The following is a 26,575-nucleotide window of genomic DNA, read 5'->3' as shown; positions in this document are numbered from 1 at the left end:
TTTCGTCCTATCTCGTGGACGGTAATCACTACGGATGCCAGCCTGTCGGGCTGGGGTGGTGTTCTGGGTGTTCTGTCCGCCCAGGGGACTTGGTCGGAGGGGGAGTCCTCCCTTCCGATCAACATTCTGGAATTGCGTGCGATAAATCTCTGTCTTCATCGCTGGACGGACCGGCTGCAGGGCTGCCCGGTTCGGGTGCAGACGGACAATGCCACGGCGGTGGCCTACATCAACCACCAAGGGGGCACCAGGAGTGCCCGAGCGGCTCGAGAAGTGGCCGACATTCTGTCTTGGGCCGAGACTCATGTCCCGGCGATAACGGCGGTTCACATTCCAGGGGTGGAGAACTGGCAGGCGGGACTATCTGAGTCGCCAGACCCTGGATCAGGGGGAATGGTCTCTCCACCCGGCTGTCTTCCAGATGTTGTGCGCGAAGTGGGGTCTTCCAGATGTGGACCTGTTCGCGTCTCGTCTCAACAACAAGGTGAGAAGGTTCGTGGCAAGGATGCGCGACCCTCGGGCAGACGCGTAGGACGCGTTAGTGGCCCCGTGGCATCAGTACAAGCTGATGTACGCGTTTCCACCGATTCAGTTGCTGTCCAGGTTCCTTCGCAGGTTACACTCGGAACGCAGCACGGTGATTCTTGTGGCTCCGGACTGGCCTCGCCGGTCCTGGTACGCAGACCTCGTGAATCTGGCGGTCGACGCCCCGTGGCGTCTGCCTCTTCGAGACGATCTCCTGTCTCAAGGGCCGATATACCATCCTGCTTTACAGTCGCTGGCTTTGATGGCCTGGCTGTTGAGACCGAGGTCCTGAAGGAGAAGGGTCTCTCCCCAGAGGTCGTTCATACCTTGATCAACGCGAGGAAGTCTTCCTCGGGGAAGGTTGATTACCGTACTTGGAAGGCCTATTTTGCCTGGTGTGAGTCCAGGGGGCTTTCACCCCGCACGTACTCGGTTTCCCGAGTGCTGTCCTTCAAACGGGTGTCGATCAGCGTTTGGCGCTGGCTACGATAAAGGGTCAGGTGTCTGCGCTGGCCGTTCTGTTTCAACGTCCCGTGGCTTCCAACTCCTTGGTTGGCACTTTTGTTCAGGGAGTGCGGCATCTGGTTCCTCCTAGGAGGGATCCTCTGCCCCCTTGGGACTTGAATCTCGTTCTATCTGTGTTACAACGTGCTCCTTTTGAACAGATCAGGGAGATCTCGTTGTCTATGTTGTCCAAAAAGGTCGCCTTTTTGGTTGCGATCACTTCGGCTCGCAGAGTGTCGGAGCTGGCGGCTTTGTCCTGCAAGTCTCCGTATCTGGTTGTTCATTTGGATAAGGTGGTCTTGCGACCTAATCCTTCTTTTCTTCTGAAGCGAGTTTCGGAATTCCATCTTAATGAGGATATTGTCTTGCCTTCGCTGTGCGCGAAGCCTAAACATCCAAAGGAGGTGAGATTACATTCTTTGGATGTTGTTCGGGCTAAAGGGTTTACCTTAAATCGACTGAGTCTTTTCGAAAGACGGATTCCTTGTTTGTTCTTCCAGAGGGTCCTCGGAAGGGCATGGCGGCGTCGGCCTCTACCATCGCCAAATGGATCAGGCAGACCATTGAACAGGCCTATGCTTTGCAGGGGAAGGTTCCCCCTGTGCCTGTGAAGGTGCACTCTACTAGATCTCTGAGTACATCTTGGGCCTGTCGTCATGGGGCTTCTGTAGCCCAGGTGTGTAAGGCGGCGACCTGGTCGACCGTGCACACTTTCACAAATTCTACAAAGTAGATGTTCAGGCATCGGCGGATGCTTCCTTTGGCCGCAAGGTTCTTAGTGCGGCAATTCCCTAGGGTCCCTTGTTGGGGACCTCTGGCTGTTGGGATAAGTTTGTTATCCCCTGGTTATTTGTCTTTTCCTGGGTTGTTGCTCCTGTTGAGCACTTGTTTTTCCTGTAGCCCAGCTGGTTTCCTTCCTTTGGTAAGGTTCCTTTCTTTGATGCGGAGACTGCGTTGCCTTTCGGCGCAGATGCGTTTCCCACCCCTCATGTTTGCACTGCTTTGGGACGTCCCCATATGTGACGAATATGAAGAGGCGGCGACTGTCGGAGGACGTAAGAGAAAACGGAATTTTTGTAAAATCTTACCTGTAAAATTCCTTTCTCTGAGTCCTCCGACAGTCGCCGCCCCCGCCCCTCTTTTGGGGTTTGGTTGTATACTCTACTGCTATTCCACTGAAACTGAGATATGGTTGCAGGAAGTAGGAGGGTATTGACTGAGGGGACCACCCCTTGAGGGTGGGATATGTTAAAAGCTTTAATGTTAACATATTCTGTTGCCTAGCTACTCCTTCGGAGCAAAGTCTAATACCCCATATGTGACGAATATGAAGAGGCGGCGACTGTCGGAGGACTCAGAGAAAGGAATTTTACAGGTAAGATTTTACAAAAATTCCGTTTTTTTTTCTTTTTTTTTTTTTTTTACACATACCCAGTGTTTAAGACAAGAATAACTGATTTACAGTTTAATAACAAAACAGGTCAACTTATGGTTTTGTTTAAAAAAATTGCAAAACTTACATTAGCGCACACATGCCCATTTTTATATTTATATTTTTGGAGTCATGTCTAAAAATATATTATGAGATACAGGAAGATATCAGTGTATGTACAGCCATCTGCCATGTATCTAAACATCAGGGGTTTGTTATCTCTGTGAAAATATTTTATCAATATGATCTATTTTAAAGTAAACCTAATTGCATATATACGATTTAACATGTTTAATCTTTTAAAACCTTTTTTTAATATTTTTACATCTCCAGTTTTCATTAAATAATATCTGGTGAGCTCACCAATAGGGTCCTTATTCAAGCACTTCCTGTTACAAAGTGACAACTCTCTCCCAGCATTTTAATTGTGCTCCTGTGTTGTCACCCTATCATGTTATCTTCTGCTGGAAAAAACTTCACAAAAACACATGCTCAACAAAAACATACAACACTTAGTGTGATGCAAGCCAGCACACCCTATGTATCTCTCGCAGTAAATAAACCATACAATATTTAAAATTTTGTGCAGCACTACACTGAGCTAGGCCCTGAAAAAGAAGGCCAGTCCATCGAAACGCGTCAGCCTGAGGGGTCTCATCCAGGACCCCCCACCCCCAGGTTCGGTGATGGGTGTTACCAAGGATAACACCCATCAATAGGGAACAAGATTTTGATCGTGGACTGGAATGGTGAGACGATTATTAAAGCTTATAGCTTTGCGGTGCTCTGGGGTGAGAATGCCTACTGATGCTGTTGTTTATGGAGACACTAGACTCCTGAAGGTTTATTTGGTTATTTAAAGGACCTTACCACTCCACGGGGTTATAGACCTTCTACTGGGACTGTTATAAGCTTTAATAATCTTCGCAACATTTCTGTCCAATATCTTGTTCCCTGTTGATGGGATGTTACCATTCCTGGTTTATCTCTCCCTATGGTATGCTGATATCTTTCCCAATACACCTCGAGTCAATCTACTAGTGCAGGGCTCTTCAAACTATGGCCCTCCAGTTGTTCAGGAACTACAATCCCCATCATGCCTTGTCTGTCTGTGAATGTCAGAGTTTTACATTGCCTCATGGGATGCGTAGTTCTGCAACAGCTGGAGGGCCGTAGTTTGAGGATCCCTGTACTAGTGTCTCAATTATCGTTGCCGGTTAACCCATTGCACACTACTTATTTGGGTATATGTTTGTATGACCTATATTCCTGCCAGAGGACCTTTCAGTTGTTTCTATGTGCAGTCCATAATTAAACTCCTGAAGAAGCTAAATCATAGTGAAACATGTAGAGTGAAATGGATTATCTGCATAGCACATGTAAAACAACTCTTTTTATATATGTTTTTATATTTTGTACCAATAAAATACGGTAATTTTTAATGATATATTGAATTCTCCTTTTTGTGTACTGGCACCCTAAATTCCCCATGTATCTCTCCAATTGCCAATTGGTCTACAATTTCTAAGGGGTGCGGTGCCTATAGCTTTTGGGTACTCATCAATGTATTCTAATATATTGTCAAATACAGGTTAAGTTTAACACTGCACATAGTTTTGAATATTGTATAATTTTCTGATGGAGACTACAAAGGGGTCATTCTGACACATTTTTAACAGGCACATTCCACTGTTGTCACTACCAGGAAACCTGCCCTGAGAAATTGCATGCAGCCATTGCTGGCGATCAGAAACACTAAAATGCAATAAAGGATGGAAATAGCATGTGAAAAATGGCAGTTGTTTATCAAACACAGTATTTTAGCAAGCTGTCATCCATTTAGGGGTAATATCTACTTTAATGCAAACCTCTTACACTGGTAAAAAAAAAAAAAAAAAAAAAAAAAGCTTATGTAATCACAGTTGCAGCTTTTCATTGGTTCTTCCTGTTCCTCTTCGCATCAATACTGTCTCCTGTAATAAAATTAAGACACCAGTGAGAGTAAAGAGGACACAGGAGATTTGGTGTCTCACCAAACACAGAATACAAACTCTTGTTCTCTGTATTCATTTTGTTTATAGAAAATATTTTTTGTTTCTGTAAAAAGGAAATATACTGCAAAATTTCTGATTCTTTTTAAACAGGCTTTGTACTTCCACAGAGAAAGTGGATAGCCTCGGTTCTTTAGCCACAGTTGGTGAGCGGTATATGTAACCATTGCGCATCTCTGCTGCTCAGCTTTTTCTAAAGCTAGACAGTGCTAAAATGACACAGCTCTGCTTGGATCCTAAAGGTTGAATGCCCGGAATTCAGCCACTTTGTAAAAAGTAAAGGCACACTAGGCTTATCTCTATTATTTATATCTGACAGGTTTATTGCTCTGCCGGGAATTACACTCAACCCACTTGCTGTGATAAAGAAGAAAGGCACACTGAGCAGATATGCCCAACCCTCCCCTCTGCTGCCTATTCAAAGAAGTCTTTGTATTTTGGGAATGTGTTCACATAGTACAATGGCTTCTGTGAATGGTGAGAGGCGGCCATAGCAGCTACAGTGACTTTCCTGTTTAAGATGCATAGCACAGAAGGATCAGCGTTGGGCTCCCAGTACTACAGCAGTTGCTGACGTCTGGGAGTACTATAAAGCTACCAAATATAAATAATAGAACTAAACCCAGGAGGTGTCATGTACCTTGCTGGACCTAACTTATAGTGTACCTTCTTTTTTTACAAAAGAGCTGATTTCCTGGAATTCAGCTTTAAGATGTAAACTGGAGAAAAGAAAAAAATAGAGTAGTTGCTTGTTTGACCCCATAGAATGTTTGCTTTGTTTATCAAAATGTGATTTAGGTAAAATGAAACACGATTGATGCCGCTGCTTCTTTTCCCTCCTTTAGTATCTTTAGTTCTTTCCATTGACTGGAAATTATTATTGACCATTGGCTAACTACTAAACACTGCGATGTGTTGAAAATATTTTGTGATCCTACATGTGCTTTAGCTTCTTCACAATATACCTAAGGCTTTTCTTTCTTTCTATTTTCTGCATATCCACAGATAAACAACAAAACCAACGTAATAACAAGTCCTAAAGATCCCAACCCACCTCTGGTATAATAAGCTTTTCCTTCCCCGCATATCTTTCAGATTTAATTTCTTATTTTTTTTTTGTTGTATTCTCTTTTGCGTTTATGTTCATTTTGCATTTGAAGACCTAAAATCGCTGCATTTTTGTTGTGGTTTTGTGGGAAAGTGCGAAATTGCCTTGCATAAGCAGTGTGTTTTCAAATAAGCTGCTAAAGCTGGGCATTAGAGTTAGTCAAAAGCTAATATACGTGCATGTGTTGTCCCAATGTGAGTGGAGTATGCTTTGTGTTGCCACTAGCTCTCCTTTTGATCAATATATCATAAAGTCCTAACGCAAAAAGGAATATACTTATATTTACATAAGTGTGGACATCAAGGAGAGCTAGCAAAAGTATCACTAGGCAACAACAAAATGACCTTATTCAGATATTGTTCTTGCTTTCCAAGACACAGCAAGATGTTACCAAATTGGCTAAAACATGGCTACCTTATGGAACTTAAGCGCATACACTGTACACAATATTGCTTCTAGCTGTACACACTGACCACATGATGAACTTAGAATATTTCGTTAAGTAGACTATTGTTTTTACTGCACATGTATATTCACACATTAAAGGAAACCATGTGTGACGGAACTGTCCCACACTTCGCTTGAGTGCTGCTTATTAAATGATACAGAAGATTGGAAATCTAGGTGGCTTTTTTAATCTGTTTCTGTAGTCAGGGTTCGAGGTTGTGATACTGTGACCTATTAGCTCTTTACTTAAGTAATGGCAGGAGTGATCTTCACTCCTTCTTCACACCAATCCTGAATAAGGTCTTTGCATGCTGCTCTGGTAGGTAACATATTTTTTTTTCTTCATCCAGGCAAAAGTCCTGGTTCATTCATTGGCAGCATTTCACCTGTATCCAATGCTGCCGGCAACATTCCAACATAGGTGTCTTTCTTTCTGTGCTACTGTACTTACCCATAGGTACTCTTTTTCTCTCTCTGTTCTTACTCAGGAGCCCCAATCTACCGTAATCCACAATCCTGCTGATGGAAATAAGGTATTCAGAAAGAATCAACTCCATCTTGCTTTCTGGCTTGCATACCTCATCAACAAAAACATTTGACAAGTCTCTTTCATTGTCCAAAGGAGGAGTTCAATAAACATGAATACTTCACACGTGTATTTAGCAGAAACATGTTTAATGAATACCTCCCATACATAAATAAGTATTTCTTTGTCCTTTAAGCACATATATTTTATTTTAACTAGCGTGTTCTTTGTCAACCAGCCAAACTTATAAGAAAAACTTTAGAGAGATAGTGTTTTTATTCATTGTTCGAATGTGTTAGATTCCATCTCTCCTGTTACCACATTTTTTTTAATTTTTTTTTTTAGCTGTGTTCTGCATGAACACAGAACTTTTCGCCCAGTTTTTTGCTTTTATAATTAAAAGTGGACCAGTTTGTGCATATGTTAAAACTATTTTTACCCTTTTCAGCTAGCTCAATAAGTTGTGTACATAAAAAGAAAGGGCTGCACATTCATTGGATGTTTCATGGATCTGCCACAGCTCTGGTTGATGGCTGTGCTTATAAGGTTCCTTAGCTTGTTACATATTGGGTTCATTAGGTTAGTATCAACACCAGATTGAAGACTGATTAGGACTCTTGTTTACATCCCAGAAAATAAAAAAAAATATTCCTTTTATATAGTTTGTATACATCTATGCCTTATTTAAAACTTACCTCTGACTTTCATAAGTTTAATATCATTTTAAACATTTTATCTTTATCATACTTTGATTCTGGTGTAATGGACAGTGCTATGTATTTTGGATTTCTGACACATTAAATCTTGCTGGAGTTTTTCGAGCAGCTGTTTTATTATGTCAACATAAAGAGTGTTTGCAATCAGATGACTTTTGCCTTCCTGTAAAATTAAGAGTCCTAAAGAGCTCTCTAATACAATAGAAAGTTCCACAGCAAATACGTCACAAGAAAAACACACAAAAGGCAGAAATTGAGCTTTAAGTCACATGCACATAAGCAATTAAATACACAATATAATCAGAAAAGTTTAATGGGTTTTGTTTATATGTTTGTGTTTTTCTATTAATTCAATAAATGGCTTTAATGTACATTTTCATGTCATATACACAATTGTTTACCCTAAAAATGAATCTTTTACTTCATTGCATGTTTTTTATGTGTAAATGTGTTGTATTGAAACACATGTTGACACACATACTGCTTTAATAAATCGTTCCCAATTGCAAAGGGATGATAAGTCCCCGTGTAGCGCAAGTTAATGCTACAGGAGAGAGAGAGGACATTTTTACATGCTTCATTGGATAATATGAGGATCTTTCCTTGGCTATTTTGAGTGCTTGGAAATTCACAGAGAACAGATGAATACAGTTCTCTGAGCCCTTGCACCTAGTGTCATTTTAGTGGATCCAAAAATAAATGCTCCTGAGGTAAGTAGAATTGGTTTGAAGCTTAATTTTTTTTTTTAAACTCTTGTCAGAAACAAAAGAACTCCATGACAATGAATTTAATTGCTGATTAAACTGCTACTAATGTTAGCTAATTTCAAATAGATTCAGTACAAGGCTGTTGGGAATAGAAATAAACATCATAACTGCTGTAGTGAGCAGTGGAGAGAGATTCTGACAGCTCATTTTAATATAATATTGAAAATCAGTTGAATAAAAATAGTTTTTAATGTAATTCTGTAAATCCTCAGCAATAGAATTTACAAAAATGCAAAAAAAAATATTAGAAGTGCAAATAACCCTTTATAGCATTATAACAATGAGGAGCAACTAACACATTTTACTGTAGTTTGATGAATTCTAAGAACTGGGGAAATAATCCACAAAGATTGAGATGAGGCACATCAGACATAAGGATAGGTATCACCACAGCGAGGGAGAGGTGACTGTGCTGCTTATCTGCTATGCTACTATCTCCCTATACACACCTCTCAGCATTTGGGGGTGCTTTAAAAGAGGGCCCTCTTCAGACCCCAGGCTGGGTTGGAACGTATGTACATCTTACCTTCTACTGTAAACAGACAAAGGGCCATAGTTAAAACAGGAATTTACAATTAGGTTTTTTGGATAATATTAGGTTCCTAATCATATTTAGCATTGACACAATATATGATATTTCCTCTTCATTTTATAGTATGCCTGGAGTTCAGCTTTAATGTATGTATGAGAAAGGAACTGCAGAAAAATGCTGTTTCACATTGTATTATTTATAGATGATTATAACAAAAAAACAAATCACTTAGATTCAGTATGCACCTACTACATTAGTTCATCTAATACCCTACTGAAAAGTGTTATACTGTTTGGAACGGTTGGTACACCATATTAAGAACACGCTGGTTCAGCTGCATCAAAATTCTTTAGATAAAATAGTACTGTGTAAACCCTTGTTTATTTAGTTTTCTTTTTAACTGATATAACTCCAATACAAGAGCTTTTATATTATGTTTCTTACAATCATAAAGGCAGTGGAACATATTGTGCATACATTTTTGTCTTCAGTCATTTGAGCTAACAAAATATGCTTTTACAAGAACATCAACAACAAGAATGTGAAGACAACTTTAAAGTTATTTGACTGGCAATGCAATTTAGTGAAGCGTTGTTTAGCCCTGCAAGGATAAAGCACATATTCATTTTTAAAGTGTATATAAAGTCAACATTTTTATTTTTGTCTTAGAGTAGTGAATATTTAAAACCACTGTCAGTTTTATATCTGTCCATTTCCTATCAAGGAGATTTCCTTTACTTTCTTTCCTATAGACGCATCGGGAGGTAAGGGGAGATCTCTTCGAAGCAAGGATATTGCCCTTCTGAAATAGTTGTTACCAGAACAGGTTGCCCCATTGCAAGATTTTTTCTAACCTCTCCCCTGCCCTCCTTTCCTGTGAAAGCTCAGCATTTCCCATCCCATGGATTTCCCATCCGTTATCTTTACTAGAAATAATGATCACCACGACTGATAGTGATCACTTGGGCCACCTAACAGGGGTTCTATCGCCATCAAAATAAACTTTAAGGCTAGCCATAAACGGATTCATAAAATATATTGATATTTTCTTTCAATTATCTGGCTACCTCTATTGTGTACGTCCGTTTACATCCACACGCCTGTATGAAATGGCCCTTATTCATGTTTCCAGAAGAGGTCTGTGTTTCATCTTTCATCACAATTCATACTGAGCTTTTCGTTGATTAACAGAAAATGTAAGACAAGGAATACATGAACCATTTTATACTATTTAGTCATTTCTGTTTCAAGATTTGCAATCTGCTGTTTTGTACATGTACGTGTGTGACTAATATACGTTATACATATAATATGTGTATGTGTTTTTAACCTTTTAGAATATATATCCACAGTTCTGTAGAAATAAAAAAAGTTTTTCCCAGAGTTATATGCAGTAGAATATTATGTGTAACCTCTACATGTCATTGATCTGTTCCTATTGTTTTTACTGAGGCTTCCCACTAAGAAAAAAAATGCTGGCCATACATTACATCATTCTCATGATCTGAATCTTGCATTCAATAATTAGGTGCAGTAGGGGTGAAGGAAAGCGTGATAATAGAGATTGCCTGGCATGTTCAGGTTTGTGTTAACAGGAATTGTGTACACACATAGTATTCTTTCTTGTGGCTTTGCTTATTTGTGCTACGATGTGCAGATTCCAATTAAATAGTGTAATGTATAATGTTCCATATAATGCTGGTATTTGAGTGTGGTTCTGTGCATAACATGCCCCATGAAAAATATAAACCACTGTTATAATTTATTTTTAAAAGTAGTATAAAAACCTGCATATCATTGGGGAGCTATTCAATTGTTATGTAAACTGTAATAGCTGTAGGCCAAGATTTTTGTAAGGCAAATACAATATGGAACAATTTGTTTTGCAATGTCACCATATAATTGTACAAATCCTGCACGTACTAAAAATACCTGAAGATCCTGCCAAAAATGCAACCAGCCACTAGCCTCCAATTGTACTAACAGTGTTTGCTTTAGAAAACACCATAAACTTCAATGTTAAATTAAAACTATAATGGCACTGGGTCTATTTTATTTTACTTTTATAAGGTTTATAAATGAGCATAAGCATTTTTCAGCTCTTTCTCTTTCTATACACGTTTTTTTTTATTCATATAAACACTTAAGCTAGTGTACCCATTACACAAGTGTCACGGGACATTATAGGTTCTAAAGGGTGAGCATAAAGTCTGTTTCCCTTCAGACTCCAGCTCTCTAATTATAACTTGGGTAAGAAACTTCTCTCTATTAAAACTTCCATCTCAATAGGTCAGCAGGGAGAGAGGAAGATGAGTTACTCCTCTGATTCGTTCTGTTCACAGGATTCATATAGCATTATGGGTTTTCTGAGGATAGCACAGCAGAAGCTGTTTCCTTTCAGAATACATCTTTCTAGAACTTTTGGGTGGGCAGCTATACACAGCAACTAGCAAGGGAAATAAGTCAGTGTTTTTGATCATTGAGGAAACATATAAAAACTGTCATTCCTAAAGTATAAATCAAGGCACAACTTTTTTTTTTTTTTTTTTTCGTTTTGGACAAAGTAGAGATGGATTAGAACATCTGTCAGATTTTTTTTTTTTTTTTTTTACCTTGTTAAGGAAATTTGATCTGTTTAACCATTATTTAAAGTAAAAAAAAATGCTAAATTTTGGTTTGCTCCCAAAACAGTCATAGAGGTCAAATATTCCAATGTGGACACTAATTCAGAGACTGCCATGCAACTAGTATTTTAGCCCATTTCCACCTTCTATTTTAGTATATACACAGCAGGTTGTTCCACGCTGAGGACTCATTAATATGCTTGTGCACAAGAGAGCCAGCAACTGGCATGTCAAACTAATGCTAGCTTTAATTCCCACTCCTGACAATCAGGAATCAATCAGATGTTGCTAAATTTGACCTGGGCATCCTGGCATCAATGACCTCTGGCTACAAAAGGGTTAAGGGGGTTGTCAAAAATGGCACAGTAGACTTAACTTTGTTTTTGAAATATTTAAATTTTGTTTCTGAAGTATACTCTTTGATTTAAAAGTAAGAACTGATTTCTTTAATTATTCACAATGAAAAAAAAAAAAATTGGTTGTATTTTCTTTAATATGACATACCTAAATAGTCACTGGTCCAGCCAATTCTTATCCATAGTCACATAATTAGGAGAATTGAGACCACCTGTATGTAGTCAAGGGGTTTTAAGTAATTTTAGTTTAAATACACATGTATATGGGAGGTCAAACTTTAGGTTTCTAGTTCAATTTACTTTTGATGTACCTTCAACTATTTAGTACAGGGGCCTGCCTTATTGCATAGGAATTGAAAGTGTTTAGCTTTGACCTCATATTATATGGTTTTGGTAAATCTAAAGGAACTTTTTACAAGATATTTGTATAATGTATGGCCAGCCTTAGTCTTGTGGCATAACACTAAGCAAGTCACTAGATATATTTTGGGGTGCAGTTATAAAGAAATTGAGGGAGTATGGAACAACTGTAAATCTGCCAAGAAAAGGTTGCTCACCAAATGTGAGTGATCAAGGAGGGAGTTCAAAAAGAGATCACTGCACACGATAATAAATGCACCATCCCCAACATGAAGCATGGTGGCTTAAGCAGTATATTGCGGAAGTGCTTTACAGCAGGCCATGGAAGATTAGTCAAGGAAAAATTAGTACAGCAAATTGCAGGAAATCCTGGGGAAACCTGATGCAGTCTGCAAGAAACCAGAGCATATGGAAAAGATTTGTCTTTCAGCAAGGCAATGAGCCTAAGCATAAAGACAAAACTACACAAGATTGGCTTAGACAAAAGTTAATGTAATAGCCAAGTCCAGATCTCAATCCATCAGAAAATTTGTGGCTGGATTGGCTGTTCACTCACAATTTGATGAGAAGATTTTAGAGACCCATCAATACAGACCCAGGTCTGTAATGGCTGCCAAAATTGCACCTACTAATTACTGATTTTAAGTGGGGTGTATGCCTATGCAGTGAGTTTTTGATTTTTCATTGTAAATAATTGAAGTGACTTTGCAGAGATCGTTTTTTTTTTCACTTAGACGTTGAAGAGTATATGTTGATTAAGGTTATAAAACAAATACACTGTTATTCAATGTTCTGACAAGGAAGCATGAAAACTTCTGAAGGAGGGAAATACTTTTTATAGAAATTGAATACTGGAAACACTTACTATGTATGGTGGAAGTGTTGGGGAGTTGTTTTATTTATTTTTTTGGTTCCAGCACAAACAGATTCATATGCAGCACTTTGCAGTGGAAATCAAATCTACTTTTCTTGTTTACTGTTGCTTGATGTCTAATAGGATAGTGAGGTGAAGTGTGCTAACTAAGGCAATTTATGATGCTGTAATGACATGATGCTTGACACTGATAGTATTGCAATAAGCAATTAATTTGGCACAAACCTGAAAATCAATTCTGTCAATGAGTGGGGGAGTACGGCAGGTACTTGAAGCAAAATGGGATTCTTGGTAGAGCTTGAAGTTGTATTGCAGGTTTCCAGTAAACTTGTAGTGTAGAGGTAAAATGCTGCCAAGATGCAGTTGCTTCATGGCAGCATTGATTTGAGTTCAAATATTTGAAATCGTTTGTCTGAATTAGCAGTGGTTTATAGAAATAAAATCTCTAAAATAGGGAGCACCCAAAGTTTAGAAAACATAATTATTTTTAGTGTCTAATAATAACATTAGACTTCTACGGCGCAAACATGACATAGACAACCCTAGAAAGCTTGTCTGGCTCTAAATGGCCCTATAAAAAGCATATAACCTTATACATTATTTCAGCGGTTAATACATATCAGCTTGGCTAGCCCTTGTGCTAATAACCCCAGGCAAAATCAATTTTATTTGTGGTTCATTTCATTATTGTTTATAGGTTTGAAATAACTAATTTCTTCAAAGCAAACATGATTCTTGACCAGCTGCTTTAAGCACTTTTGGCTGTACATCTTCCATATAACAAAAGTTCATAAAAAAGCAAGGAACAAAAAAAAAAAAACTAAAGTTAAATCTCTTATTTTCTAATGAATATGCCATCTTGTTATCTGAAATTCAATCATTTACCTATAGTCAAAACAAATACACCTACATGAATGTTTAAGGCTCCGTTCACACTATGGGATTCTGGATCCTGGAACCTCTTTTTTGAATGACCAGTGTCCTGCGATTCTGTTTGTGTGATTTTACCACGACCCATCATTTGTCATTGAAAATAACGGGGATTGCAAGGGCATCTCACGATTTTGGAATCACGGGAAAAATCGCGACGATTCCACCTGTGATCCCGAATGCCTTAGTGTGAATGGAGCCTTATGGTTTTGTTGTCTTTTGTCAGTTGTGTTAAATTTAAACATTGTGTCTGTGTTATTGGGCTACATTGCCAAGTGTACTTTCATTCATTTTTCAGTGTTGCAGGTAAATTTTGTTTAAGCAAATTTTTAAGTCTGTTTCAGTTTGTTTGAATGTTGCTTTACTCAGTGAGATAATTGTTGCTAGGATGCTCTATACATAAAACAGGCAGCCATGCATGCAAGATATAACCACCAGCCTTGTTTTTGCAGTTCTTACCATAATTTTCCATACTATAATGTTTATTTATGAGTGTGAAAAAGGGTAGGTAGAGAATAGGAACTTATCTGGGACCAGATTATCCTGTAGAATACCCAAACTCGCTGATAATTTCTGCCCCCAAGATCATTTATCCTTTTTCTGAGAAATCATTGCACATATACACATACTTTACAGTTGTGTTTTGATTTGACCGTAACCTTCTGGATCAGGGAATGTTCGGCCTTTGTCTGTGCCATCTTTAGTTCCGTAAACTAGAAATGTTATGGAAAAACTAGAAATCTGCTAGAGGTTGTCTATGAACATCCCGGTGTAGTCACAATATTTTGCCAGTTCCCAGAGTCTATGTGCCATTGTCTGATTTCTGTAGCTTTAGATTTAGCAATAAGACAGTTTCCACTTCACTGAGTTCCCTTGTCCTCATTGCTTGTTTGCTTCTCTGCAGGAGTCAACAGAGAGTTCAAATACTACCATTGAAGATGAAGATGTAAAAGGTAAGCCATAAATAGAAGGTATAACAGCAACTATACACTGCAAAGAGAGGCCATATTGTACAGAAAAGGTAACCAGAAGTCAGAAATGCATTGCAAAGGTCATGATGGGTATCCAATCCGCCTTGTTAAAGTGACCCTAAACGATATCGTTGTTTTCCAAAAATAATTCACACACATCCACCACTTAATAGCCCTGTAATCTTTTTTAATTAAATGGTTTCTTATTGTGTCTTTCTGCCTCCTTGTAATGTCTTTTGTAAGCTGCAATCTTCTCCTTTTCCCCAATGTTAGTCATTAATGTGCACTGCTCTATGCACACTACACATCCCATAGTCCATATTTCCCAGTTCACAGTCCATACAGCAATAATGGGTGGCTATGTTCCTACATACAGTGGGTCCATAGAGGATGAATGTAGTCACCCTTTACTAACAAGAAGTCAGATAATAGTAGCAAAAATGAAAAAATTAATTTGGGTATTTGGAGGAGGCTGCAAGTATTAGATGTTACTTCTTGAGTTAAGAATAAACAAATAGAATTTTATTTTTTAAACCACAGTTTGGCCTTACTTTAATTTTGTAGAAGGTAAAGCATTTTCAAAACATTCCTTACTTCCTTAACAATGCATTTCTTAAGGACTAATAAGCATGTCTGAATTCATCAGAATGTCAGTGATTATGAGAATTCTATTCAACTCACTAATTTACTCCGCTGCTGATTTCTGTAATTTGACAAAATGTCTTAAGGCCTGCTGTGGATTTTATGATGTTGTTTATGCACTGAAGTTGTTATAGCTTGCAAGCCTGCTTGTGTTTAATGCCTTATACATGAGAGTTGTAGGGAGAAGCCTTGCTTTTAATACTAACTGCAGGGTTTTTATATAAACACAGTTCTAGATTTTTTTTTTCTTTCTACTAGACTACATTGGATTAACAAACTAAAAATATATTGGTAATGTCAGTATTATGTTTGTTTTACCAAGCACAAAACACTTTTTCACAAAATGACGTTGATAATTTGAAAAACTTCTGTTCCTATGCCTGTGTCATTTTCCAGCTATTCCAAAAAAAATGGCTTTGCTTTAATGTAGGGTTTTATATTTTTCCTATATATTTACATTTTTCATGATTTGTCTTGAAAGTTTAAAAAAAAAAAACATAGCAAAAAATATCAAAATTAAAAGAAGCCGTTTTCTCATAATTCAGTGCAGTTGGAAGCAAATTAAACCAAAAGGCAGATAGTTATTTGTTATATAGATATTTCAGAATGCAATAGTTAATGCATACAATAATATTCAGTGGAAAATGTTTTCTGGGTTTGTCAGGAATGACTCCACAAAACAATATCACAAAGTGTGGAAAAAAATAATCGATTGCAATCTATGTGCAAGCCCCTGAAGTCTGATTATTTATTTTCTACAGCAGTTGAGAATTCATACATATTTTTTCCATTGCTAGAATTATTGTGTGTGTTCTCAACACAGATACAACATATGAAATCTTGGTCTGTGCCTCCATCTGGGAGCAAGCAGGTTCCAAGGTACATAATTCTTATTTAGCTTGTTTGCACTGTGCACCATACCGTCTAGAGGGCATTTTTTTTTTTTTTGCATACCTGAAGAGAAAATAACATTGATATCTACTTGATTGGTTTTGTGTCATGTATGCCAAACACCATATACGATATTTCCTATACTGCACTACACGGAAGTAATTACTAGAGAAAAAGGTACCAAATTGCTAAAAGAAGACTTAGCCAATCACTCCCAATTCCATCTGCTTTTTGGAAAACCAGTCATGGAAAGCGCAGCCAACAAAATCTGATGCCTTTCCTTATTTTCAGTTTTTATTTTTAGTTTTGGTCTGCACACATATTGCTATTTACACTGTAAATCCAGACAGGTTGAATGTAAACAAAGCATTAGTTACTCAGGCTTGGTCAAGTAAGTAAGAGGTAAGATGTTATACGCTATATTGTCAAAAGTATTGGGACGTCGCCTTTCCACGCACATTAACTTTAAAGGAATCCCAGTCTTTGTCCGCAGGGTTCAATATTGCATTGGCCCACCCTTTGTAGCAATAACAGCTTCAACTTTTCTGGGAAGGCTGTCCACAAGGTTTAGGAGTGTGTCTATGGGAATGTGTGAACATTCTTCTAGAAGGGCATTTGTGAGGTCAAGCACTGATGTTGGACGAGAAGGCTTGGCTCGCAGTCTCCACTCTCATTCATTACAAAGGAGTTCTATCAGATAGAGGTCAGGATTCTGTCCAGGCCAGTCAAGTTTCTCCACCCCAAACTCTCTCATCCATGTCTCTATGGACCTTGCTTTGTGCACTGGTGTGCAGTCATGTTGGAACAGGAAGGGGCCATCCCCAAACTGTACTCACAAAGTTGGGAGCATGAAATTGTCCAAAATGTCTTGGTATATACTTTATCAGGAGGCAGCCATAGTATTTTGGAATCTGTGGAATGACCATGTCATAAATATATACAGTGCCTTGCGAAAATATTCGGCCCCCTTGAACTTTGCGACCTTTTGCCACATTTTAGGCTTCAAACATAAAGGTATAAAACTGTAATTTTTTGTGAAGAATCAACAACAAGTGGGACACAATCATTAAGTGGAACGCAATTTATTGGATATTTCAAACTTTGTTAACAAATAAAAAACTGAAAAATTGGGCGTGCAAAATTATTCAGCCCCTTTACTTTCAGTGCAGCAAACTCTCTCCAGAAGTTCAGTGAGGATCTCTGAATGATCCAATGTTGACCTAAATGACTAATGATGATAAATAGAATCCACCTGTGTGTAATCAAGTCTCCGTATAAATGCACATGCACTGTGATAGTCTCAGAGGTCCGTTTTAAAGCGCAGAGAGCATCATGAAGAACAAGGAACACACCAGGCAGGTCCGAGATACTGTTGTGGAGAAGTTTAAAGCCCGATTTGGATACAAAAAGATTTCCCAAGCTTTAAACATCCCAAGGAGCACTGTGCAAGTGATAATATTGAAATGGTAGGAGTATCCGACCACTGCAAATCTACGAAGACCTAGCCGTCCCTCTAAACTTTTAGCTCATACAAGGAGAAGACTGATCAGAGATGCAGCCAAGAGGCCCATGATCACTCTGGATGACCTGCAGAGATTTACAGCTGAGGTGGGAGACTCTGTCCATAGGACAACAATCAGTCGTATACTGCACAAATCTGGCCTTTATGGAAGAGTGGCAAGAAGAAAGCAATTTCTTAAAAATATCCATAAAAAGTGTTGTTTAAAGTTTGCCACAAGCCACCTGGGAGACACACCAAACATGTGGAAGAAGGTGCTCTGGTCAGATTAAACCAAAATCAAACTTTTTGGCGACCATGCAAAACGTTATGTTTGGCGTAAAAGCAACACAGCTCATCACCCTGAACACACCATCCTCACTGTCAAACATGGTGGTGGCAGCATCATGGTTTGGGCCTGCTTTTCTTCAGCAGGGACAGGGAAGATGGTTAAAATTGATAGGAAGATGGATGGAGCCAAATACAGGACCATTCTGGAAGAAAACCTGATGGCGTCTGCAAAAGACCTGAGACTGGGACAGGGATTTGTCTTCCAACAAGACAATGATTCAAAACATAAAGCAAAATCTACAATGGAATAGTTCACAAATAAACATATCCAGGTGTTAGAATGGCCAAGTCAAAGTCCAGATGTGAATCCAATCGAGAATCTGTGGAAAGAACTGAAAACTGCTGTTCACAAATGCTCTCCATCCAACCTCACTGAGCTCGAGCTGTTTTGCAAGGAGGAATGGGCAAAATTTCAGTCTCTCGATGTGCAAAACTGATAGAAACATAACCCAAGCGACTTACAGCTGTAATCGCAGCAAAAGGTGGCGCTACAAAGTATTAACTTAAGGGGGCTGAATAATTTTGCACTCCCAATTTTTCAGTTTTTTATTTGTTAAAAAAGTTTTAAATATCCAATAAATTTCGTTCCACTTCATGATTGTGTCCAACTTGTTGTTGATTCTTCACAAAAAATTACAGTTTTATATCTTTATGTTTTTGAAGCCTGAAATGTGGCAAAAGTTTGCAAAGTTCAAGGGGGCCGAATACTTTCGTAAGGCACTGTATGTGCCGGGCCTGGCCCCCTAAGTGTCATGTGGGGGCAGGGTTATAAAAAAGGCAAAATAACCATAACGCATTCGGCGGCGGTAAGTGGGCAAAACGACCGGGAAGCGGCGGGAGGGGCACCTCTCCTGCCGCTTCCCGGACGTTTTCCCCGCTTACCAGAGCCGTCGGTAGCGGGGAAAACGATCCCAGGCAAGATGGCCCCCACTCGACTTTATGCCCTTGGAGGACCAGAGCGATGTCATAAGTCGCTTCCGCCCAACGGCCTTAAAAGGCCCTTTTTTTTTTTTTTCGCTTTTAAGGGTAGATGTGAGATCTAAGGTCTTTTTGACCCCAGATCTCACATTAAAGAGGACCTGTCCTGATTATTTCTATTATGATATATTATGATATGACATTCCTTGTAATAGGAATAAAAGTGATCAAAACTATTTTTTTTAAAGGGAAAGTGTAAAAATAAAATGTAAAATAAAAAAGAAAAAAAAAATGAAAGCGCCCGTCCCTCCGAGCTTGCGCTCAGAGGCGAACGCATACACAAGTCGCGCTCACATATGTAAACGGTGTTCAAACCACACATGTGAGATATTGCGGCTATTGTTAGAGCGAGAGCAATAATTCTACTCGTAGACCTCCTCTTTAACTCTAAACTGGTAATCTGTAGAAATTTTTAAAACCTATGACGATTTTTAAGTACTAATGATTGTCGCCATTCCACGAGTGTGCGCAATTTTGAAGTATGACATGTTGGGTATCTATTTACTCGGCATAACATTATATTTCACAGTATAGAAAAAAATTGGGCTAATTTACTGTTTTCTTATTTTTTAAATTCAAAAAATTTGATAGATCGCCACGCAAATACGGTGTCACATAAAGTATTGCAACGATCTCCATTTTATTCTCCAGCGTCTCTGTTAAAAAATATATATTCATATATATATATATATAATATAATGTTTGGGGGTTCTAAGTAATTTTCTAGCAAAAAATACTGATTTTAATTTGTAAACAACAAGTGTCTGAAATAGGCCTGGTTCTTAAGTGGTTAAACTGCATCTAAACTCTAGAAAAAAAATATATTGCAGTTTACCAGTCCTTAGTTGCAGTGGCTGCATTAGTTTTCTTTTTCAGGGTTTTTTTTTCACTTGGTAATATAGCAAACAATACACTTCTTGCCATAGGGTGCCATCACTTATTGTCCTGGTTCTGTGACGAAGCAGTGTTGTCACCCTAGTACAGCAATTGTGTTGGGTCTACAAAACCTCTCCTTGCCTATTCTTCATAATATGGAGTGGGTGGTCTGTAGTCCAAAAAGTGAGCTGGAAGCAGTTCCTACAAAATATTGGTAAGCAAAGGCAGAGAACATGTATGGCAGGATCAACGAGTATTTTATTGCAGTTCTCAAACAGATAATAGCAAAATTCTCAAGTTCAGTGTAGGGTTTTACATACAGTATACTGTAATGGTAACCTATTATGCAAAAGATACACAAGCTATCCTTTGTTCCAGTTGGTCCTAATTTATGTGATGCATATTTGTTATAAGTCAGTAACTGTAAGTATTGAGGCCAGAGGCAGCCAAGCAAATCTAAATATTTCCCAGCACTGAAAAAGAATTGCATGATACATTTCATTTTTCATACTACAAGTTCATCTTGGACATTCTGTCTGTTGTAAGTGAAGTATCTTGCCTCATAACAGAATTATTTTTTTTAAATCTTTTTCTTAGCATCTCAATTCTGCCACGTTGGTCCTTACCCTGGACTAAGGACAAGTTACTTTATATGAGCTTTTTAAAATTTGCTGTCTAATATTAATATGTCTTTTGAACAGATGTACCCAAATAAATATCTTTTTACAATGAGATGTTTCTTGTAAATTTGTTTTAGGTGACTGTGCAGCTGCCAGATAACTTCTGCGTATACAGTAATGTGCCACTGCGGCCTGGGCTTGATTGCTTCAACAGGGTACACGAGTGACATTATGGGTTTAATAGATCTCTGATGTCTCCTTAGAGTAGAACTATCCTAAAAATACTTTCGATTTTATTTACCTATCCAGGGGACCAAGTGCACTTGGTCCTATTTTGATTTGTGGCGCTTTTGTCCTTAAAATGCATTTCTGTATGCTGGCTGTAGCTCCAACCCCTCTTGAAGCCTAAATTATGTGCATTCCTGTGGGGAAGACAGAATCCCTCCTACTCTTTAGGCTGAATGACCTGTCACTGTGATGAATGAACATTTAGCACTGCTTGTTCATTCATAATGGTAGAAGCTGTGGTTCTGTGTAAAGTATCTGCCGATTCCCTGTATGTATTAGAAGTAATGGAATATTCGTATGAGGGCTGCAGCTCTGAATGATCTTTTACTGTTATGAATGAAAAAGCAGTGTGGATCATTTTTCATAACCGTTATAGATCACTCAGCGCTGTGGCCCTGTGTGTGGATCAGCAACTTGCTTTTACACATAGAAGCCAACCACACAGCTTTGCAGCACTGTATGAGCTTTCCCTTTTATGATTAAATGTGAAAAAGTGAAGAATTACTTATAGCTACAGCTTGCATGATCTTTGTGAATGACACTGCTGCTCTCCAGAGCGGCCCCTGCTGCTATAGACCAGATCTGTCAATCACAAATCCATCTCTTTGCGGGGCAGCATTACCGAATGGGGGAAGAAACCTCTCTGACCATGTTAGATACTTGGATGGATTTGAATTGGGACCCAGTGCTATATGTGCTTGATCCCCTTGTGAGTTAAATAACATTAATAAAATCTAATGATAGTTCCTTTTTAAAGAAAACCTGCTACCTGTGCTATGCTGATCACAGAGGGGGCCCTCCAGTGATAGCAATAAAGCAAGGTAAAGAAAAAAGTTTAATAAAATACATTTAAAAAATTTAGAAATAAAATAAACCAAAAAATTGTGAGAAAAGAATGGTGAAAGGAAAGGAATAGTTATGGCTAATTAGGGTAAAGTGGTAATAAGGACCTAAATAGAAAATATTTTATTAAAAAAATATATTATTTTGTTAGGCTACCTTAACCACTTAAGCCCCGGAGGATTTGGCTGCTCAAAGACCAGGCCCTATTTTTGGATTCGGCACTGCGTGACTGTAACGGACAATTGCGCGGTCGTGCAATGCTGTACCCAAATGAAATTGATGTCCTTTTTTCCCACAAACAGTGCTTTCTTTTGGTGGTATTTGATCACCTGTGTGATTTTTACTTTTGGGGCTATAAACCAAAACAAGAGGGACAATTTTGAAAAAATAACAATATTTTTCACATTTTATTATCTGAAATTCTCAAAAAAAAAATGTACAAATCAAAATTGTTTTAAAATTTTAGGCCAATTTGTTTTCTGCTACATATTTCTGGTAAAAAAAAATCGCAATAAGCGTATTTTGATTGGTTTGCGCAAAAGTTATTGCGTTTACTAACTACAGGGAAAGATTTGTCATTTCAATTTTTTTTTTAACTAGTAATGGCGTCGATCTGCGATTTTAAAATTTTTTTTTGCGGGACTGAGACATTGTGGCTGACACATCGGACCCCTGACTTACATTTTTGACACTTTTGGGGGGACCAGTGTCATTACTACAGTAATCAGTGATATAAATATGCACTGTTACTGTAAAAATGACACTGGCAGGGAAGGGGTTAACTTTATTGGTGATCAAGGGGTTAAATGTGTCCCTAGGGGCGTGATTCTAACTGTCAAGGGGCGTGGCTTGTTAGATCATAACAGAGACATACGATCCTACATAGCAGGATCGCATAGCCTCTGTCATGATCTAAGGGAGAATGACAGACGGCTGTGTTTACATCAGCCGTCTGCCTTTCTCCCTCTCCTGAGCGAGATTGCGAGTGGCCGGCGGACATCGGAGCTGCCGGTCACACGTGCGGGGATGTTAGTGAACGAGCGGGGGCGGGAGCACGCCGCCGGGTGGCGCGGGCTCACCCCCTACGTCGCTTTGCCAAGGAGGGGCTGACTGCTGCGGTATATAGTCGTGCGAAAGTCGGAAAGTGGTTAAAGTGGATGAAAACACCATTCATGAAATGTGACCTGGGCACATATATCTGTAGTGTTTACTTATCTCTCTCCAAAGCCCTAAATCCTGTGTCTTTCTACTGCTCTGTTCCTGTGTTATCAGCATGATAACTTCTGACAAGTTCTCTGACACAGGAGATAACAGCAGCTGGAAATTTATGTTGGTGTGTGCATAGAGATAGATTAGCAGAGAGCTTGTCTATTCACAGCACAGCTATGCATGTTTCTTCCTCCCTCTGTTTATGTGGAGGGGGGGTGACTTTCCTCTAATCAGCTGTCACACAGTATATGCCAAGAATCCACACCCAGTGCTGGAACAGGAAGAAAAAATTCTAACACGATGTTCACTTTCTAAACCATGTAATAACCTGAAGACATCAGATGTACAAATAAAACGTATGTAGGGAGATTTGTTTCATCTCTGTGTGTCATCTGAGGCTGTTCACTTCACTGAGTATATGTGAGTGTTTACATCCATTATAACTGTCATATGCAGATCCAAGCTGACCTTTGAGTTTTAGATGAATTAAACTAAGTACATACAAGCGTAACAGTGTTACTTTGTTTTGAAAAGTTTTTAACAACACTGTGTCAGACGGCCCATTTTTTCACAGCAATGTGTATATAAAGCAACTAGTTATGCTGACTGCAGGAAACATTACTTTGTTTTTACTTTCAATAATATAGCATGGCATTCGCACTGACATCTGAACAGAAGCTTTGTTACTTTGCTAATCTTTCTGTCTATGCATTTTAATTTTGCTTGTCATGTTCTTGTTTCATACCTTTGTTTTGTCTTCATATCATTTTTTTCTTTTTCCTTTTTCATTCTTGCATGCCTAAAGTACAGCCTACACAGTGGAGGGTAGCAGGAAGAGCTTCTTTTCAGCTCATCAGTCTTCCCGCTGCTGCTCCTCCTCTTCTTTGTCTACTGTTCCTTCTTCTTCATCATCTTGCTGGTCGCCATCCTTAGAGTGCCCAAGTGGCCGCACCTGCTGCCAGTACTTGCTGAAGATTCTGGTTTCTCTGTACATCTTCATTTTCATCTGTTCATATGTTGTGTTTCTTTCCATCAATTCAGCAGCAAAGTGCACAGAAAACACAAACTCAAAGAGTCACTTGAATGAATCTGAGTCTTTTCAGGGCACCCTTTCATCTGTTCAGTGTAAGTTTAAGGAGACAGCAATGCAAACTGCACTTTGAACAATGCAAAGACTAAAGTGCTTTATAAGTTGTTATCTAGGTAGAGAGAATCCTAAAAATTTGCAATAAGTGTACAATGTCAACCTCTGAGTGTTAAAAATAAAGCCTAATTGCACGTTTTAGCAAAGGTTAAATAGTTTGGACCAAACTCCGCTACATACCCATACTGTGTTCCAGGACTGGGACTTCCTTTACTGCTCCTGGAGCAAAATTGAGTTAGGCTGGGAGCTGCTCAGCCAATCACAGGAAGCTTTGTATTTTTCTGAATGAAAACAAGGCCTTTTCTGACTGGCTGAGGTGGAGAGGTGTGTGTCACAATCTCCATTTAAGCCAGTTAGAGGAACTTTGTATTCATTCATAAAATACAAAGCTTATTGTAAATGGCTGAGCAGCGCCCAGGATGAAATGAGCAGAGTTTTGTGAGACTACCATGCTACTGACTTGAATGAGATAAATCTTCTGATATACTCCTAGTATCAAGGTGGGAGGACTTGTCATGGATGGTTTGTATGGAGCATTAAAAGTCGCACGCCTTAGGCTTAAACATTTTGTTGACATTCAATCAAAGAGAAAAAAATCTGACACCATAATGTCTCAAAGATAAAATGTGTGATTTTTTTTAGATCCATCCGTTAAAAGGAATCAATACTTGTAATTATTGACGCATTTCAGGCTCTTACATAGGCCTTAGTCATGTAAAAGACTGAAACGCGTCAATAATTACAGGTATTGATTCCTTTTAATGGATTGCTCTAATAAAACCGCATATGTTTTATCTTTGAGATGCCATGGTGCCGGATTTTTTTCTTTAAATGTTCAATTGAATGCCTGAGTACTGGAGCTATCTGAGCACATGAGTCTCCATCTCTTATTAAAGGAGGATAAGGTTTTTTTATCATAATATATTCTATGCATTAAGATAAAAAGCTTTCTGTGTTCAGCAGCCTCCCCAGCACCCCCTAATACTTACCTGAGCTCCATCTCTATCCAGCGATGTCCACGAGTCTCTCGGCCTCCCAGGACTCTTCCTCCTGATTGGCTGAGGCACAGCCGTGGTGCCATTGGCTCCAGCGGTTATCAATCAAATTCAGTTAGCCAATCAGGAGAGAGAGGGTGTGGGGCTGAACTGCAGGTCTATGTTTGAATGGACACACAGAGCTGCAGCTCGGCTCGGATGCCCACATAGCAAGCTGCTTGCTGTGGGAGCACTGGACAGGAGGGATGGGCTAGGAGCAGCGAAGAAAGACCCTAGAAGAGGAGGATTCGGGCTGCCTTGTGCAAAATCAACTGCACAGGGCAGGTAAATATAGCATGTTTGTTATTTAAAAAAGTAAAAATAAAAACGAGCCATTACAATCACGGTAAGGATTATTTTGGGGTAGCAGCAGGATTTCTGCAGATTTTGTTGACATTATTCTAACCAGGTTCATCTCAGACCTTTTAAATCTTCATTCCACCCAAAAATGATACATTTTCTATAGATCTTGCTTAGTTGTGTGCCCCTCGGGTGCCTCCATGCCCAAACTATAAACGTAAAGTGTGAGCATATTCTTAAACAAAAGTAAACGATTAGTAAAAGCACTAAAGGCCTTGTTCACACCTATGCATTGTGATAATCCACTCATTACCACAACACTTGGAAATGCAACATACACTCATTAATGCTTTGTGGTGCTATTGATTTTTAATGGAACCCTAACAAACCTGCAGTGCAGCAACACATACAGTAGTAGCACATTACCATGTTTTTAGGTGTGCTGCATTACCAAAAATGGTGCAGGTTCGATTTCTGTTACATTCAAACAAATGGGCTGTTTTAAAACCATACACTCTGGGAACCACTTTACAAAGGACAGAGAAAGAAGGCTTGCAGGCATTCAGGAGCCAATTCTGCTGCCTCCTGAGGCCTGTTTTTTTTTTTTTTTTTGTACTGCCAAAAGGCAAGGATCATAATGATGCAAGGGTATGGCTCGCAATTTTGGCACAGTCCCATTTACTTGACTTGACAGGTGGTGCAACATTTTAACCACCTGCCAAGCAGCCGACGTGTTTCACTGCGGCAAAGTGGCGCAATTGCGCAAACGTTGTCTCGTTCAGTAGCCACTAGATTGGGCGATTGCGTTGTTATTGGCTAGCGGGGATATCAATCAACGGGTCCGGCGGACCCCATGTCCGTCGGCTACCTGCCATCATCCCCAGGAGAGGCAGAACAGTGATCTACCTATGTAAGCAAGGCAGATCACCCTTCTGCAAGGAGACAAGATGGAGATCTTGTTTTCCTGCTAAGCAGGAATCTGTATCTCTGTCTTTCCCCCATCCATGCAGGCCCCCCTACCGTTAGTAAGCACTCCCTAGGGACACACTTAAACCTTTAATCACCCCTGATGTTAACCCCTTCTCTGCCAGTATCATTAGTACAGTAATAGTGCATTTTTTTTTTTAGCACTTTTAGCACTGATCACTGTATTAGTGTCACTGGTCCCCAAAAAAGTG

General features: G+C 39.1%; 1 protein-coding gene across 9 annotated transcripts in view; it reads left to right on the top strand.

Annotated features, from left to right (window-relative positions):
• The window catches only part of CAMK2D (calcium/calmodulin dependent protein kinase II delta), a 446,499-nt gene that overhangs the window by 381,332 nt on the left and 38,592 nt on the right, over positions 1 to 26,575 (top strand). For 5 of the 9 annotated variants that reach the window (XM_082254334.1, XM_082254332.1, XM_082254333.1 and 2 more), the window contains exons 14-16: positions 5,518 to 5,571; positions 6,556 to 6,600; positions 14,657 to 14,705. In XM_082254334.1, the coding sequence (XP_082110460.1) occupies positions 5,518 to 5,571; positions 6,556 to 6,600; positions 14,657 to 14,705 (148 nt within the window). The remainder of the gene's footprint in view (positions 1 to 5,517; positions 5,572 to 6,555; positions 6,601 to 14,656; positions 14,706 to 26,575) is intronic. The other 4 variants (XM_082254339.1, XM_082254337.1, XM_082254338.1 and 1 more) reach the window with 1 other exon arrangement.

The sequence above is a fragment of the Pelophylax lessonae genome (assembly GCF_965119305.1).
Source record: "Pelophylax lessonae genome assembly, chromosome: 1".
Classification (NCBI taxonomy): Eukaryota; Metazoa; Chordata; class Amphibia; order Anura; family Ranidae; genus Pelophylax; species Pelophylax lessonae.
The sequence above is the reverse complement of the archived record's forward strand: the minus strand, read 5'-3'. Positions and strand labels throughout refer to the sequence as shown.